General features: G+C 40.2%; 2 protein-coding genes across 14 annotated transcripts in view; both read right to left on the bottom strand.

Annotated features, from left to right (window-relative positions):
- The window catches only part of BCLAF3 (BCLAF1 and THRAP3 family member 3), a 103255-nt gene extending 102952 nt beyond the window's left edge, over positions 1-303 (bottom strand). For 5 of the 6 annotated variants that reach the window (XM_032777987.2, XM_032777977.2, XM_032777982.2 and 2 more), the window contains exon 1: positions 83-303. The gene's annotated coding sequence lies outside the window, so the exon portion shown is untranslated. The remainder of the gene's footprint in view (positions 1-82) is intronic. The other variant, XM_032777979.2, reaches the window with a different exon arrangement.
- An 11576-nt stretch (positions 304-11879) lies between these two features.
- Positions 11880-19430, bottom strand: part of MAP7D2 (MAP7 domain containing 2) — a 155801-nt gene continuing 148250 nt past the window's right edge. For 7 of the 8 annotated variants that reach the window (XM_032777993.1, XM_032777995.1, XM_032777996.1 and 4 more), the window contains 4 exons: positions 18398-18476; positions 17522-17708; positions 15421-15698; positions 11880-13587 (listed from right to left, as the gene is read on the bottom strand). In XM_032777993.1, coding sequence (XP_032633884.1) covers positions 15449-15698; positions 17522-17708; positions 18398-18476 — 516 coding nt within the window. In that variant the 3' untranslated portion in view covers positions 11880-13587; positions 15421-15448. Of the gene's footprint in view, positions 14396-15420; positions 15699-17521; positions 17709-18397; positions 18477-19430 lie in introns of all 8 variants that reach the window. The other variant, XM_075060110.1, reaches the window with a different exon arrangement.

Genomic DNA, 19430 nt, shown 5'->3' with positions numbered 1-19430 from the left:
TGGGGAGCGAGGCCCAGCCAGGGACACGCCCACCTCCTGCCCCGCCAGCGGGAGGCCCAGCCCGGCGCGCGGGGACACTCACCCTGTGCCGCCCCAACGCCGCTTCGGGGCCCGCCCGCCCGCCGCTCAGAGAACTGGGTCCCGGCGTAACGAGAGAAACCGCGGCCCCTTTCGAACAGGCGGCGGCTGCTCGGCTCGGCTCGGCTCGGCTGGCCTGGCGGGGCGCATGCGCCCAGGGACCGAGCAGGCTCCGTACCGCCCGCTGAAAGCCGCTGCTCGCGCGCGGGGCTGGCGGGGATGGGCGGAGTCTGTGCAGGGGGCGGGGGCGCAGGAGCAATACGGGTGGGGGAGGAGCCACGGGCTGCTGGGCCGGGGAGAAGCTGGGGCCGGGATTTGGGGGGGAACCGGGACCCCGGGGCGGGGCGCTGCAGCGGCTGCAAAAACAGGGCGGGGGGCTTTTTGCCCCATCTCAGCCCCCGCCTCCCAGGCCGGTCCTAGCGCCCAGACCAGGCTCCTCGTCCCCCCACGCGTGCGGAGCCCCGTCGGAGCAGCATTTCACATGCCCCACCTACCCCGGCTCGCTAATGGTCAGACGCGAGTTTAGAGGCTCCCGGTCCCGGATCTGCAGCGCCTCCGAGCGGTTCCTCTCAGTGCCTGCCCCGGCTCCGAGCAGCCCCCGGCCCCGGGTGTATGGCAACATTTGCTTCTAATTCTACAGTTTTGTTCTTTTTTCTTTTTCAATACCCCTGTTTATTCGTTGGGATCGTGTGGCTTTAAGGCTGGCTGGTTTCTGGTTTGGTGTTAAAACTTGTTCAGGTTTCTTTGATCCACCAACGGGGATTGCCTTGTCAAGGGTTTTTGATTGTTTGTTTGTTGGCCCCCAACACCACAGTGCTATTGCACGTCACCACTTGTGTGTAGAACGTGGTTCGCAAATATTCACCCCAGGCCAGATTTGTAAAGGGCGAAAGCACCTAGATGCTTTTGAAAATCCCAATAATTGCTTAAATGTTCAAATGTGTTTAAAATGCTGGTCTAAAGCTGCGAAGCTGCTACCTGGCTTCGGTTCATACTTTCTAGAGCCTGTGCCTTGGTTGATGCCACCAGGTCTGATGGTGCAGTCGGGCAATACTGTTCTCTTTTCTGTGCCGGACTCTGTTCCACACCCCCTCCTCACCCAGAGTAGAGCACCCAGAGGGGCACTACTCAAAGAAGAGGCTACTTACCCTATTCAATAACTGTAGCTTTTCAAGGTGTATCCCCCTCTGGGTCCTCCATTCTGGGTGCACATGCACTATCTGCCCTTAACTGGAGATTTTCATTAGCAGAGTCTGTTCAACACACACACCCCCTGTTGGCATACTTGTGTACTGTGTCACTCATCACTATATACAGGGCTGTCCCCAGGGGGCGTGTGGAGCCCAGGGTGGAAGTGATGTCACTTCCTGGACTGACCAAACCAGGGCAGGATAGGGGAGGTAGTACCCCCCCCAAACTGTCAGGTGTGCCCCCACCACACTCTGCCCCCACCCCAAGACCCCACATCAGCCAGGCCACTGGATTCCAGAGGGCTGGAGCCACGCCGCCAGGGCCGTCCTTAGGATTTATGGGACCCTACGCAGTGTTATTAAACTGGTGCCCCTATGCCGGATGGGAGCCCAAGCTCACAGCCTGGTGGGAGAGGAAGGACGAGACAGCAAAGGATAATGAGATGCCCGGCCTGCCTCATGGTGGCGGAGAGTCACAGTTCCCTGCAGAGACTCCCATACCCTCTCCCTCATGCAGAATGGACATGAAGAAAGTACCTAATTAAAAGCACTAAAACTTGGGAATACAAAATGTCAGTCACAGGTTTTTTGATATGCCCTGAAGTTTGTCAGAGATTTATTTGCAAAAACTTCGTAGTAAGGGTGAGTCAGCTGTCCTGCTGAATACAACATTACATATAATGGAATACATGATGCAGCTCTTCTCTGTTTTACATTTTCTTAATCAGTATTTCTAAGCTGAATTTATATTTTAAATGTACTCAAACCTTAAGCCAGCATTCCAGATTACTACATATTTAACTCACTGAAACAAAGACATTATTTTAAATTAATCAGAGAGGTTTAGTGTGTTCATAACAATGTTCATTGCTTTTAGAAAAAGGGAACAGTAATTTACTTTGTGTGATCTCCATAACAAGAGACATGGTTATGAAATTTCACCAACTTTAAAAAAATATGTTTCCAAAGATTTTAGGTATAACAAGGATTTTATGTCTTACTAAGGTACTGATTTTGCTGGAGGGTTCTTTTAAAACTAGTTCATCGGATAGTCAGAAGTAAAGAAAGGGAAACTCTTTGTCCAGCTATCTGGAAGGGAAGGACTGTTGTCCCTTTAAGGGCTCTCTTCAGTGGGGAGTGGGGGGAGAGGTGGTGAAGGGATGGACAGAAAGGACAGGAAGACTTGGAAGCACTTTTTTTTTTAACTATAGTAATTAAAATGTGTATTTTAGATAAGGGAGGTCTTTTGAAGGATTTATTTAAAAAACTGTATGTCTGAAGATCCACGCATTTAAGGCTAAAGATGATTGTGCATCTAAAACTCTATGCAAGCATTTTTTAGAAATGTGATTTTATAATCTTCACCAGCTCACTAATGAAATATTTTTAAAGCAAATTTTAAACTAAGGTCCTGTAGACTGACATGTTCTGTGTAAATATTACATTAATGCACAACTGTTTTTGTCAGTAAAGTCAGAAACTAACAGTATAAAAATTTATTTGGGCATAAGCTTTCGTGGACATCTGATGAAATGGGTTCTAGCCCACAAAAGCTTATGCCCAAATAATTTGTTAGTCTCTGAGGTGCCACAAGGACTCGTCCTTGTTTTTGCTGGTACAGACTAACAGGACTACCACTCTGAAACCTGTCAGTACATACCTTGGGGTTGGCAAATGCCTGTTAAATGGCTTTATTACCCCTTGAATGTCTCTTTAACAGTTTCAATGTTGTGCTAATAGGTCTGGCAGGCTGGAGGTTTTTTCACTTTTAACTACTAGATTCCCTCCCAAGGAAGACTCACCAGGCTAGAGCAGCCATCTGTGGGAGCCTGCAGGAAGGGTCAGAACAGGGATAGGAAAAGAAGAGGGTGGACACTAAGACCCAGTGGTGCCCCAAATTTTCAGGTGCCCTACCGCAGCTGCCTATGTTGCCTATGCCTAAGCAGGGCCCTGCATGCGCCCACCTTCCCAGGGCTGGGGAGACTGCAGCAGCACCACCATGTGCTCTCCTGGTGCTGCAGAGCACATGTTCTCTCTTAGGTAGAAGGGGCAGGGCTAGGGGTAGCCTCCCTTAGACAGCAGTTCACCCACCACTCATGCGGCACGAGCCTGCCCCAAAGTTGTTGCCCCAATTTGCTGTCCCCTAGGGATGACTCTGACTGTATCAGAAGAAACTCCAAAGATGAGGGGAAGGAGGGTGGGTAGCGTAGCATCCACAAGGACACAAATCTCAAAGAAATACCAACACTGCACAGAGCGAGTAACCTCTGCTTCTCAGTGTGTCCACAAAACAACTCTCCCCCATCGACCTAACTTCTTCCTCTCAGGGAAGTGGATTAACTGCAATCAGGGGCTCTCAACCTTTCCTGACGACTGTACACCTTTCAGAAGTCTGATTTGTCTTGCATACTCTAACGTTCACCTCACTTAAACTACTTGCTTACAAAATCAGACATAAAAATACAAAAGTGTCACAGTACACTATTATTGAAAAATTGCTTACTCTCTCATTTTTACCATATAATTATAAATCAATTGGAGTATAAATATTGTACTTGTGTTTCAGTGTACAGCACATAGAGCAGTATAAAGTCATTGTATGAAATTTTAGTTTTTACTGACTTCACTAGTGCTTTTTCTGTGGCCTGCTGTACAACTAGGGGAATATCTAGATGAGCTGATGTAGTCCCTGGAAGACCTCTGCATACCCCAGGGGGTATGCGTACTCCTGGTTTAGCACCACTGATCCTACTTTGATGGGTGATCCCTCCCACTGGCGTAGGTACTGTCTTCACTGAAGTGCTACAGCTGCACTGTTTTAAGCATAGACAAGCCCTACGCCCCTTTGTGACTCTACCCCTTAGGCCTTTTTCTCGTGGCTAAAAAGGATTATTTTTGTTGTTTTACTTCGGATACCTAAGGTGCAACAGCTACTCTGAGGTTAACCTCCCCCACTGCCTCCACACACACACTGAGGATGAGGCACTTCGGTTTTAGCAGTGAGGAGACCTGAGAAAATGTCTCTGCACTAAGAGCAGAAGGGAATATACTCATATGTTTGTGCCAAAGCAGAGAGGTGTAAATCTTGTTTTGAAAACTTGATCAATAAGTGTAATAGTGACAATGAAGGGGGTGGGAAGTCTGTATAAGGAACAGTGGTAAATTTTCTGCCTAATGAGTTGTGGTTAAAATGTATTCATAAGTATTTCAAATGCTGTTTACAATGCTTTACACAAGTATCGGTGTTTTGTGTACATTAAACCTTCCTATAGGCTGTACAGTTTCTGATCTATAATGGGAAAGGCTTAATAAAAAAAACCCAATACCTTCCTGCAGGGTTTTACATACAATAGCCCTGTGGTTTAACTCTGTAAAATGCTTCTCCAAATTACAAAAATATTTTATGTAGAGATTTCACAATGGTAGCAAATTGTGATGGGAGTGCACCCAACCATTACAACATGCCATCAGACCAAGAGAATGGTGAAAGGCAAAGGCAGCAAATTGTGACATTGCACCAAAAAAGCATACCCATGGAAGTCAGTAACGGATGTATAAATTTGTGATTGTAGCTGTTTGTAACATTATACTAGCCCCAGAGCAGCAAGCTTCTCCCTGTGGGTGGGCCATGCTGGGCCCAGTGCCTGGGAAGTGAAGGGGGAGGAAATGAACAACCAATCAACCCTCCTCTCCTCTGTCCGCCCTCCAGGAAGAGGGGGTACCCCCTACTGGTTGGGCAGTAATGTCACCAACCCCCCAACACTGCTGGGCAACAATCCTCCTCCCCCAATCTGGCAAGGCATTAGCTCTCCCCCTCCAATTCCCCTGATGGAGTAACAACTCTCCCAGAGCCAACCATATTAATCCACATATCTTTACCAGGAAAGGTGAACCAGTGGAAAGTCCTGAACTCCAAAGGGCTCAACCTGATTATATATATTTAAAATTTACTATGCTTGTAAACCACATAGAACAGTCACTATCACTGCACAAAGAGGAGTATCTTCATAATCAAAGGAAGGTCGACCTGTTAGAGTAAGGAAACATTTCACTTTTTCTGTTATTCATTTCTTCAGTTGGCAGGTTCATATATTTACCATGACAAAACAAGGGCTTTATAAAGCACACGGGGATATTCAGACCAATAGTGTGGCTGACAACATTCTGATACTTGGAAATGGGCAGATAGAGCATCCCACTTTAAATTGCAAACTGCTTCAGAATGACTACAGAAAACCTATTTTGTACATAAGCTTTTATATTACATAACCTGAAATAATGTAGCAATATTAACTTTATTTCTGAATCCTCCTCTAGCAATACAGGTTTCAGTCTGCAAACAGTTATTATATATGTGTTTAATATTAAGCATGTGCATAAGTGTTTCCAGAATTGGGACCATAGTTTTTAAACGAAAACTAAATATTTACTTAGTAAAATTATATTTAAATTTCAAAAAACAGCTTTTATCAATAATCTCACTGGTCATTATCTCCATACCTGTGAACTGTGACTGGTTTCTCTATGGGCCTTATTGGACATGGCTCATTTGATGATTACACATTATATTTAGGACAATTTATTATTTTTAAGTGATTTGTCTTTCCAACTGAAAGTAGTTAGTGTAGTTTTCATATTCCACTTGAATGAAAAATTTGTTTCGTGGACACATTAACTGTGTATATGTGGCTAAACACTTATAGATTACAAATGCAAGTAAACTGGAATTCAAAAATAAAAGATCACACAAGTAAACATACAGCGACTTAACTGTCCATATAAATTGCTTTTACATACAAAAGTTGTGCCAAAGGCCATGCCAAGCTAATTATAGAACAGTGGACAAAATATTTCAGTGGAAGCTGCTCAACCCCTTTCAGGACTAGGTAGAGGCAAGCTGAGCACCACAGGCTTACTCTGCACTAGTGAAAGTTAACTGGTTTGACAACACAGATCAAAACACCTGGTTTTGAGTACTGCTATTCCACTGAGGTGGTCCTGGTTAACCAAGTTCCAAGCCTATTGTAACAAGATTTCTAGTTTTATCATCATATACAATTCATTTTTACTGGGGGGCGGCTCCAGGCACCAGCGCAACAAGCACATGCCTGGGGTGGCAAGCCGTGAGCGGGGGTCTGCCGGTCACTGTGATGGTGGCAGGCAGGCAGCTTTCAGCAGCATGCCTGCAGGAGGTCCACCAGTCCCATGGCTTCAGCAGCAATTCAGCAGCAGGGACGCCGATGGCACAACACCAGTGGACCTCCCACAGGCAAGCCGCTGAATCCGTGTGACCAGCGGACCTCCTGCAGGTGCGCCACCGAAGGCCGCCTGCCTGCCGTGCTTGGGGCAGCAAAAAAAATAGAGCTGCCCCTTATTTTTACTAATCTTGACCCAGCCCTAGTACAAGAGATGTTTCAGTGGAAAAAGAATGCTGCCTTCAAACCTGCTGCAGGAGATCCTCTGGAGACAGAGTCTGCAAGGGAGGAGAAAGTCTAAGGGTACATCTTCACTACCGGCCATATCGGCGGGTAGCAATCGATTTCTCGGGGATCAATATATCACATCTCATCTAGATGCAATATATCGATCCCCGAATGTGCTCCTGTTGACTCCAGAACTCCACCAACGTGAACGGCGGTAGCGGAGTCGACAGGGGGAGCCGCGGACGTCAATCCCGCTCTGTGAGGACGGTAGGTAACTCGATCTAAGATACTTCGACTTCAGCCATGCTATTCACGTAGCAGTTGCGTATCTTAGATCGATCCCCTCCCCTAGTGTAGACCAGCCCTAAGAGAGCTGTCAAAGGAACAATAAAAAAGTGGATGAGGCAAACTTCAAGAGAAACCTTTAGTGGGTGCTTTACCTTTTTTTTAGCCTTGTTTTAAATATGCTTTTATAGTAACAATTTTGGACTCTGCTTTCAGTAATAGCCTGAACTTCAATCATCATTTCTCCCTCACACACGCCCCTCTTCAGAGATCCAGGTATTTTTCTCCCTTTTATACAAAAATACTTTAACCAAATAAACCACAAGTTTTGTTTCCCTTTATTAAAGGAGAGTGCTGTATACATACTGTACAGAAAGCATTTCTAGATAGTCTATAGTAATATACAGTATTTATATAGTGCTGTGGAAACAAATTAGCTAAGCATCACGAACACCTACATGATGTAGGTCAGCTATTTTCCCCCAATTTACAGAAATTTAGGCCTGAAGCTCAGATCAGACCTCAGGGTAACTTGTTACATCTACATTGACTTCAGGTGAGTTACACCTCACCCAGACCAGGGATGACTTTGGCCCAGAAAAAGGTTAAGTAACTAGCTCAACAATCAGTTTGCATACCTGTGATCCTCTCCTGATTATGTGCCCCAAGCACTAGCCAACATTTCCTCAGTTAACTGAGGTAATTAGGATCCTCCTTATTAAAATCACATTGCGTAGCTTTGATATTTGAGTGAAACTCTTGTCAAATTAGTAACTTATAAATATGGAAAAAGAAATGGGATTTAACAATTAAACTTGAACAGGATGACTGACTGCATTACTCAGCTCACTTAGCATCAGCAAATTATTCTTTAAATAGGGTCTTATTCTGAATCTAACAACTCATCTAATTCTCCTGGTTGGTCAAATAAAATAGGATTCAAGCCTCCTTTTTATGACATAATGGTGCCTGGTTATTTATAAGGTCATCATGACTTCCCTGTTGCAACACATAAAACAAATCCATTGCCTCTAGCTGTACTGACTGTGGTGACTCGTGTATAATTTGTAAGATGTAGCTTAATAACTTTAGCTGTAAACTAGTGGAGGTACTTAGTGTATGAATAGGTATGGAGTACAAACTTGATCACCCAAAGAGAATTTAAAAAAAAATTTGTGAACAAGCAATTTTGAAGAAGTAATAAATAGGACACCAGTGAGGTTATTTAATGATGGAGTGATGTGTTTGCATTTCCCTGCATATGTGAGCAGGAAAAACTAGAATTTGGATATTCTACAGTGAAAAAAGTTGTAATGAAGTGGTGGCATGAGAAAATGAAAGTATGACTTTGGATTTCAAAAGACATTGGTAGGCAGCTGGTTAGAAGGGATTACTGATATTTATGTATATATTATGGTTTTTAATATTATTAACTCAATATTAAGTTTGAACAGTCTATGAACCACCTTAGTGACATTGTTACCCCTATCCTCCCCCATTTCTTCCAATTATTTGTTAAACCCATTTGTTGTATCTTGTTTTACATTAAATGATAAAAATCCTCAATGCAGGATCTTGTGTGTTTGCATAGCAACTAGCAAAACAGAGACCTGATTTTGATTGGAGGCACTGAGTGTTACCATAATACAAATAATTAAGTAGAGGTGATGCAATAGTATATCTGAGATGGCAATAGGTAGACTTACTGATCTAGGACACGGGGAAAGAGAAGAACTTCAGTGTTCAGGATATCACCAGGATTACGGTTAGTAAAGAAAAACTGGAGGTCTGGGTCAAGGAAGATGAAACAGGCAAAGAAGCTATTACTTATTTCCTAAATTGTGTGGGAATTTTTAGTGCTTTGACACACCCTAGAAGTCCTCTATTTATTAACAGAGTGAGAAAAGCATGGACCACAGCAGAGCAAACTTCTCCATATGGTCATAGCAATTCTGATCTCGATGCGCCATCTCTAGAGGTGAGAGGATTATACAGTCTCTGTGCGCATTCAGTTTTTGGTTTGACAGCTGTGGTACAAATTGCCTTCAACTAAAAACTGGACTAAGAGCAACTTAATTTCACAAGACATCCGTGAGGATTTTTAGTCGTGAGCGTTGAATGTCTTGGGAATGGTAATGTAGAAGTGAAAACTCTGGTCTTGATTCTGAATTCACACCAGTGTAAATTAGGAGTGACCTTAGAGAAGTCACTAGAGTTAAACCCTGTAACACTGGATGTCATTTCTAATCCCCTGGTCAATCCACTTCTCCAGGGAATTGAGGATGGTCAGTTATGTTCATAATTCTCCATATTTATGAAAGATGCTAATAATTTTATTTTTGGGGATGTTGCCACATTAGGTAAAAAAAGAGGTTTTAGATCACAATAGAATAGTTTTCCCTTTATTTTAAGAGAAAAGTTATTGTGATGACATAAGGGACACCTGAATTTTTGAAAGTTCAGTATTGTATTATGCCTGCATTGCCCTAACATTGCCAGCCACTGGCCTGCACTCTGTCTTTCCACGGGATAACAAGTACTGCTCATATGTAGTATTTGGTAAATATGTGGCTGTCATTCTCAGAAAAATACAGGAAATAATAGTATGAGAATAATTTTCCAGTTTATGATCTCATCTCACATCCATGAAAATTCTTCTATAATTAGATATTTCTGGATATTTGGAGGTCCAATCTTGTGAAGTGCTGAGCACTCTCAACTCCCATTAACTTCAGAGATTCTTTTTAACCTGCGCACATATGGCTGAAATATACAGCTCATGTGATTGCTTGCCAAAATACATAAATAAAACATTCTCAGTTCAAGGACTATGTAAATCATGTCACTCATTACTGCAGTTTTCTACTTTTCTAATTTCCTCTCAGGCTGAGCTAGCATCTCTCTAACACACACACAGGCTGGATTTCAGACAGGCTGCATGTCTAATTGTGAACCATGAGACCCTGGCTTCTAGGTCATTTTGATCCTGCATGTTGCAGGGTTCAGATACTCATCCAAACCATTGGTTGGGAAACAGGATTACACTATTTACTTGGTTTTCAATGATCAAATATACTGTAAGAACTTCTCACCGTATTTCAGTACTTCCGTCTGTGCAAAATGAGGAAACAGAGTGGAAAACAAGTGTCATAAAACTCTTCCGAAGGACAAGACATTGTTAGCTTGCATTTTAGATTTAAAATAAAAGCTTAAAACCCTTTCCCTCTTTACTCCCTGCTTTCAAATTTAAATTGTCTTTCCCATAAAATACTTTCTTAATAGACAAAATAGTTAATTGATGATTAGCAGAGTGAGCAGTAGTACTCTCTAATTTTCAGACACGAGAGCTTATACAGATGATAAAGGACTGAGTACTAATGAAAATCAACTGCATCGCATTGTTGACCCAACTAAATTTGTGATCCACTATAACCCTCAGATCCTTTCCAGTAGTACTATCACCTAGCTAGTTATTCCCTTTTTGTAGTTGTGCATTTGTCCTTCCCAAGTGAAGTACTTTGTATTTGTCTTTACTGAATTCAGACCGTTCTCCAATTCATCAAGGTCATTTTGAATTCTAAACCTGTCCTCCAAAGAGCTTGTAATCCCTCCCAGTTTGGTGTCATCTGCAAATTGTGTAAGCACACTCTCCACTTTGTAATTCAGGTCATTAATGAAAGTTAAATAGTACCACACCCAGGACTGACCGCTGGGGACCCCACTAGCTATGCCCTTCCAATTTGATAGTGAACCACTGACAACTACTCTGAGTACCATCTTTCAACTAGTTGTGGACCCACCTTATAGTAATTTTGCTCTAGTCCAGTAGTGTAAATACTTTTCTATAGTTTCATCTTAGCAATGTAGTGTATGATTTCATCTAACACAATGAAACAGGCTTATTTCAGTGGTTCTCCAACAATTCCGTTCTGTGGATCACTTCATAACAAAGATCACTTTCATCCACTTCTCTACCCCACTTCTCTACGGCGTGGTTCTCAAATGGTTTAATTCTGTAGATCTCTAGAAAGAACTTGGAGGACCACCTGTGGTACACAGACTGTAGTTCCAGGACCATTGTCCTATACAAAGAAAGTCCATTGCATAGTTCTGAACCACAGCAGCAAATATGAATACCAGTACAAAGAGTAAGAAAATGAATTAAGGACCCGCCTCGACACATTCTATTTTCTACAAGAGCAGTAACCCCAGATATTCAGCCAAATCCTGCTGAGAAAATCTTTGGAAGTCAGTAAGAAAAGGATCTGAAGTTATTTGTATGTACACCTATCTGTGTCTCCTCCTATCATCTTAGGATGCAATTGTATTGAGAAATCACATACAGGACCCAGTGTACCACAGAACTCAAATGAGCATGTGTTGAAACACTATGACGGAAAGAGATATCTTGGATGACAGAGGTAACGTATTAGTACACTCTAAAATATATCAAACATATATTTGATATTTTCCATTAAAATTATTTTGTTTTATTTTACTTTTATTTAAAACAAATGTTTGCAGACTGCTCCTCCCCAAGAGTTCAATGGACTGTTAGTCACTACATTGAACAAGCTGGTCTCTTTCTAAAAAGATCTTTGGCTTTAGTCTAAGGAGCAGTTTAACTTTTACATTTTAGGCTGCTTTGTAATGTGGCTAATTCACAGTTCACACACCTGAGAGAAGACTAGTAAGAGAACAGAGCAGCCAATAGAAGCAAATCACCACATCAGATTGAAAACAACAGGTAAAAAGGTAAGTATTTTGAGAAGCTAAGGAACTATCCCTTCATTTAGTATTAAGCCTTGCTGAGAAAACCACCACAAATCAGACTGTCCCCCCTGCCATTTTTAAGTAGTTTTGCCATGATTGTTTGGAGGGAGGAAAAAAGCTAGGAAACAAGTCACACTCAAATGAAAATGTATTTCACTCTTATACATGCTATACATGTCATGCAAGTGAGGTAATCTACAGGTTATACAATGACACCATAATAAAATATAACATCTCAGGTGACATCCACCAAACACAATATATCAAGCAAAACAAACATGATTAGTTTGTTTTGGTTCTTTATTATTTAGGAAACAACTGTAGGACTAATTTGGAAGACACGATACCATGCTACAGCTTACTGAACAGTCACTAGAAAGGTATTTTGCTGAAATACACCAACATAAAAAGAATGATTGTTACAGGCATGTTTTCTTTATATACTCACACACAGGTTCATTGGCTACTTCAATCTTTAAACAGTTGCTGGCTTGAAAAGCAGAAGAATGTGGCTACAATTGAGACCAAGCTACACTGTAAACTTCTCTACATATGAAAGTTTCTACTTTTTTGTTAGTCTCCAAACAGAATTGTAGTGACTTTTTTTAAAGATTTGGACAAAAATGTCCTCCAGGCAGCACAGAATATAGGATAAAAGTTACCATAGTTCACCAAAAGAAATAAAACTAACCAAAATACATTGTATGGCACATAATATCTACATTTTACATTCTTGATATGAATTTTCCCATATAGATGTTTGTTGAGTACTAAGGAGGCTAATATTGTTATATAGGTGAAAATACTATGTGAGAGAGAGAGAGAGAGACAGTGTCTCATTGACTTAGTATTTCCGTTGCAATATCTGTATATTGTTTTACCGCTGATTATATTTTTTGTTGAGTCTGTAGGAAGACACAAAATAGTTGTCTACATGAATGAAAGCCTGCTGGTATTAATAATTGATCTCGAATAGTTAACTCAACATTTATCTGAACCCCATGACATACTTGCTTAGAACTACTGCAGTTATAGAATACATATTAAAGAACTGTAATGGTATTATGCTTACATTGTCTACAAGTGTTATATCAAGGGAGTTTTAAAGATTTCACTGAGACTCAACCCAAGGCTTTATTAGTACTGTATTAACAAACTGCTTTGTCACTACTGACTTAAAAAAAAAAAAAGACAAAATAGTCATGTGTGATGCATTGTAGCAGGGGGATAAATCTAACCCTCCACAGTCTGTAAGGAGGCTCCTTTGATTCCAGCAGTTGAATAATTATTTGTTTTCATGCTTCCTCAGTTCTAGTTTTGCAATTATACACCTGCAAAAAAGAGTTGCCGAGAACTCTTCAGTATTGTTCCCCATTTAAAAAAAAATAGGCACAGAGCTAAAGTACAGTACATTATTTAATTTCAACGCACTGTGGGCAAACCTCATAGTATTTACAAGAAAATGACATCAAGTACTTGTATGATAAAACCAAAGGAAGAATGATTTTAAAATAAAATGCACAGGGTAAAAATCACAGTGACGTATTCAGATGAAATTTAAATTTAAAAAAAAAAAAAGTAGTAAGACCTTTCTTAGCAGCTGAAGCCAAAATTCTAAAGCACAATTGATCTTCCCTGGAACCAATCAAGGTTATCGATTCCTGGCATCTACCAAGAACAGCCAGTTATTCAACATACCACTTGGGAAGACAAAGTTATATTCAGCTCTGATTATGTGAAATCCAGTGTTCAAAGACTGCAGAAGCTCTTTCAGATGACAAGCTCATATTTTACTGCCAGTACCATGACAGGACGTATATCCTCCATAAATACTTCCTCTGTCAATTAAAAACACACCCAAACAGTTTATGTAAGTAAAATAGCTCCAATTTTTATAATTGAGAACTGATTCTCTTGCAATAAAGTACAATGCTACACGTAACGTTAAGACTATCAGTATATCATACTGTATGTCACTTAGCTTGCAGACTTTCCAGGAAAAGGACTGTTACTTAATTGTCTGTACAATGCTGCATACAACTACAGTACTCATCCATAATAAATGGCAATCACTACCACATTCCTGCATACTTAACTGGTCCTGCTTTTAACTGGTCTCTCTTTGTGATTAAACTGAAATGAGATATAATTAAGAACTATCATAAAGGGAAGGTTGCATAGTTCTTTAACGAAAAGAGAATACACATCTATATTTTTCATTATACCCTGAGTTTATCATTGAAATGTTTAAGTTAAACAGGTAGCTTCAATTGCGTTAATGTAACTGATTTGGGTACCAGTGCAGATCAACAAAAAGTCTTAAACATTTTATTAAGTGTTAGGATATAGATATTCAGGCCTGTCTGCAAAGGCCTATACTTTAAGAATTTAGGTATTCTTATCACTTAGCTAGTTATAGAGGTATAAAAGAGAGAATCAAAGTCACTGTCTGTGTAATGGCCTTCTTTTACTGTGACTGTCTGAGGCCTGGTTCTTCGGCCAAGCAGCAAAGGCAGCCATAAGCTGGGAAGTGTATGGTCACATCCTCACATTCCAAACTAGCCACATTGAAATAAGGTGCTATTGGGCTGTTAGGAATACAATCCTATCCTGATATTCCTATCACCTCCAGAGAAAGAGAAGAGCCTAGAATATGTAAAAGGAAACTTAGTTTGATTGCATCCTGTCTGGCAAGAACTCACTTATCAATAGACACAGCTGGAAAACCCTTATGTCTGTATAGATGTAGTTGTGAAATCCTCACTTCTGTATTGTTTTGTACGTTTATTTGCATGGTCTCTGTCTGGTTCTGTGATTGTTTCTGTCTGCTGTGTAATTAATTTTGTTGAGTGTAAGCCAATTAAGGTGGTGGGGTATAACTGGTTAAATAACCATGTTACAGTATGTTAGGATTGGTTAGTTAAATTTCAGTAAGATGATTGGTTAAGGTATAGCTAAGCAAAACTCAGGTTTTACTATACAGTCTATTTTAGTAGATTTCAGGAAGACTAAGACTATTTCATTTGAAAGGGGAAGAGTAAGTAGTATGATAGGAGTATAAAAAAGACTAAACATGTAGAGAAGGCTGAACATTTACTTCTATTTACCCTTTCCCATAATACAAGAATAAGAGGAAATTAGAAGAGAATTTAGAACTGATAACAGTAAAAGCTTTTTATGTTACATTTAATTAATCTGTGAAAGTGTTGGCTGCAGGGTATTCAGACAAAAAGTTTAGCACATATCAGAAAAGGATTAGAATACTGTTTTAAAAGAAGAGTGAATAGCATCTGTTACCCTAGTATACTAGCTAGGGTAAAGTTAGAAGGACCATCACTTCTCATACCTTAGAGTTACAGTTAAGATCTGGAGCGTTCTGCTTTGTTATACACCGGAGCACTCTGAAAGTTTATATTTTGCTCTGAGGGACACTGTTTAACACAGACTGCACACTAAGACAGGATTCAGGACTAAGTGGACCATTCCTCTTTTCCACGATGCCAATTCTTACATTCCTTTTTAGTCTACTCACGGAAGATTATGCCAAATTTAAATGTCCAGGAGCCTAACTCTCAACATATGCTGCTGGCACTACTGGATTAATCTAAAAAGTGTGCTATCTACATTCCCAATAACTTGTCATATCTTAGATATTTCTCACAATATTGTACCTTCATCTGTACAACAGTCGTGTGGTTGTCAACAGATGGAGTTAAGTGTATTCTCCTGCCCAGGACTGTTAAATCCATCAATCAAGTTTTTGTTACAATCATCCAGACTAATGTTTTCACTGGATATCTTGGAGTAAGTGGCCTGTCCTGTGAAATCCAAGAGATCTTCAAGAGCCCTGGAATTACTTGTTCCATTTTGGTCCATAGAAACACCGGGAATGAGTTCATTCATGGGTGAAAATTCTGGGATAGATATAAGTTCTTCTTTTGAAACAGGACTGTATGAAAGACAGAAAGGAAAAAGCAGAATAAAAGTCTTGTAAGCTCGTAGTGTTCATGAAAAGGTTTACAACAGCCCTGAAAGCTGTTCTATTTATCCTCAGAACAGATACAACATGCCTCAGCACTATGTGCCCAACTCATACACAAAGGAGCCAACTTACAGAGGAGAGAAAGTAATTCTGTCTTCATACTCCTTAAACGTTGGCCTTGGTGGTGGCAGCATGACATCGACACAGTCCAGTAGGAACTGGACTAAGATTACAAACTCATTTCAGAGAGGCTGGATTCCAACTGGTGACCCAGAGGTTAAAAAGGCTGAATATTCCACTCCCTGCACCATCAGGTACCTTATATTTACCATTTTTAATTGCATCTTACTAAATCTGCAAAGGTTTACACACATACTTATCTCCATGAACAGCAAGTAGTCACAATGGCTTCAATGCATAAATTTCAGTTAAGCTTGTGGATAAATCTTTGCAGAACCATGGTCTCAAATTGTTAATTTTGCACAGTACAGATTTCAAAGATATATTCGACCATGTGAAAATTGTGAAACCATGTGAAATTTAAAAAGCTAACTTTTACAGAACAAACTAAATGCAGCACAACAAGGGAATTTAAATTCTACGGTTGCTGGGAACTATAGTTCTGAATTCCTTTATTGTAGTAAAATCTCATATTTAATATTGCATTAATGTAGGTTTTTTAATCAATGGGTCAAATTTGGCTCTATTGCAACGCTAATTACTTCAATAGTTATGCAATGCATCCATTTGATGATGATGTTAGGTTCCTTTAATTTTCAGCTTTTTCATGTTACGTTATGTCTGAAGATTATACCAAGATTTTAACAAGAACCATCTTTTATTAAAATTGCATTTGAAATCTACCCATGCCCTTTTGACTATCTGTTAAAAGAAACTGGAGGAAGTAAGCAAAGATTGTAGACATCTGTATATCAATGTTTGGCATAGATATATAAATATATTTATAACCTTAAATATAGTGTTCATTCCCCTATTAAGTTATAACTAAAAATTAAATGAACCTAACACTGGAATAAATGAATCCATTGTATAATTACTGAAGTAATTAGAGTTGCATCAGGACTTAATTTGGTCCATTGACTACATTAATGCAATATTACATATGAGATTTTACTAAAATCAAGGAATTTAGGACTATGGTTCTGAGCAATCTTAAATTTTCAATTTCCTTGTTGCATACACTGTACAATAAGAGTCTTTCACCCAAGATCCCATAATGCTTGTTTACTTGCTTACTTCACACTGTTTACTTGTTGCCAAATATTTGTTATATTGACATGAATTAAAAGACTTAAGATTAAAATAATTGAAAATGTGAATGTTGAAACTCTAACCTGCAGCATTATTTGTACAACACAATGACTTATATACTACTGCTTTATAGTTCTGGTACAAAACAAAATCTGATATTTAAATACCCATTTTCACACCAATACAGCATGTGAACTCTATGGACAATCCAAAATGTTTGGGCACGTTTCTGTGCACTTAGCAAGTGAGAACTATGGAACAGCTTAATTATTTTGCAGGATATGAGAGTGAGATAAGAGATTGTAATTATCCTTCGATCTGAAAGTGCATTTACTTCTTGAGAGCACACTACTAGTCAGAACATACAAAGCGTAGTTACACAGGAGTCCATATTTGGGGTTGGGCTGTGCGGAGAGATAGATTAACAAATGAAATGAGAGAACTGCATATGTCTTGGTGGGTTGGTTTTGGTTTTCTGAACAGTTACTTAAAAGTTATGTGTTTCATGTGACATGTACCTCACATCCATAGACTGAACCTCATCTGTTGAATCATCCATGCTGTTAGATTTCCCATCAATGGCATCCAGCTGAATAAGCCCCGTAACTGACTTAAGTCCATTAGAAAATATATCTCGAGAAAGTGTTTCATCAGCAACATATTCTAAGCCTTTACTCTCCTGGCAGGCTGTCAGTCCATTGATTTCTATAAAAGAACCTCATTAGGAAGCAATAGCAGTGTTTATATTTAAAAATCATAAAATTGTTTGAGTCACAGAAATTAGAGATGAAAGTGACCCATCATATTATCTTGTCAATCACCCTGCTATTGTAGGACAGTTTGAAAAAGAAACAAGATAATATATTATCTTTTACAACATGCACAGAGAAGCCCTAGAGAAGGGGAAAAAATACACCATAGTCACACTTCACTATATACCCATTTTTCATTCATTATTTTAATATATATGCTGTTAGCAAACCAAATTAAATGCAAAAGGGACTGTATTTTAAAACAATGTTTAAAAAGCATGTCAAGCTTGGCTGTAGGGGAGAATATTTCTAGAGAATCTACAAAACAGAAACTAGATTACAATGAACAAACAGAAATCTGCAGGCTAGAATAACTTTATATAAATGCTATCTGGGACATGCTGTGGAGTAGAATATTGCCCATCAGGATAGCTGTCTCCTGCTTCTACATCTACCATGCTTTGGTAAACCAAATATGTTCTATTTTCTTATGTTTAACATATTTACACTTAAATGTATCTGTCCCTTTTCTGAATGAAAACACAGCATCTGTGATCATACAGCACTATCTGAGGTTATGGATTTTTGTTTTCAAGTTATCAAGACTGAATATTGCTCTAAACAAAAATGAAGGGCTTTTACCTGTTTGACTGAGAACAAGAGTTTTTGGTTGCTTTTCCACAGTCAAAGGTGATGGTATCTCTAGTTTGGGCTCTTCCTTCTGTAACCAAACAATATTTTAACTGCATTAGATGCAAGGTCCTAAGATTCAGGGAACTGACTGGACGGAGAACCTTTAAAAAAAACTTTGCTGGTTAATAAACAATTGTTCCTAGAATGCTTTTCCTCAGTTACGGTACATTCAAGCACATAAAGAACAAACTACAGAACACAGAATTTTATCGTTAGGCTGCATCTATTATAGAAGTATTCTCTATACTGCCAGAGTAGTTACTCAGAGTACACATGGTCTTGTGAAATTATCCTCATTTCCCCCTTTGGGATGCAGAGGCACAAGGTGTGCAAGGAAGACAAAGGGAAGAGCAGAGGCTCAAGTGAATGGTGGTAGAGGAGTGGATGGGATAGGACAGTGCCAGAAGGGGGGCAGAAAGTTGACTGAGATGGATGGGGAAATCCTGCATGGCTGGGAGAATGGGGGTTGAAGAAAGATAAGATGCAAGAGATGTAGTTTAAATTAGGTCACAATTTTATTAACACATTTTGGAAATACCTGGCAAGGGTTGTATGGTGCTGGTCATTCTTTCCTTAATACTTCCCCCTATATGTGAGGACTACCAACAGCCCTCTGGACTTCCTGCCTGGCCCCAGCTCATTGCTGGGTCCTCACTGCCCTCCTCTCATATGAAGGTTAAGAATGGGTGGGGATATGAGGTTGTCTCCCTGCTATACCAGACGGTAGGAGTCCCATTTCCCCAGAAGATGCCCTTCCCATATATCCACTTCCAATTGGTTCATCAGGGAACCAGATCCTCCATGCAATGAGTAACTCCACTGGATACCTACTAAGCTGAGACAACATGAACCTTTGTTCCTGACCTGCCCCACCAGGTCCCTGAGCTGCAGAAAACCCCCACTCCGTCTCAGCCACTCTGGCAGTGAGAGAAATTCCTTCCCATGCCCCAGCAAAGCAACTAGTGTAGTGTCCACCACAGAC

The sequence above is a fragment of the Chelonoidis abingdonii genome, chromosome 1, assembly GCF_003597395.2.
Source record: "Chelonoidis abingdonii isolate Lonesome George chromosome 1, CheloAbing_2.0, whole genome shotgun sequence".
Taxonomy (NCBI): Eukaryota; Metazoa; Chordata; order Testudines; family Testudinidae; genus Chelonoidis; species Chelonoidis abingdonii.
This window is presented reverse-complemented; position numbering and strand designations above follow the sequence as displayed.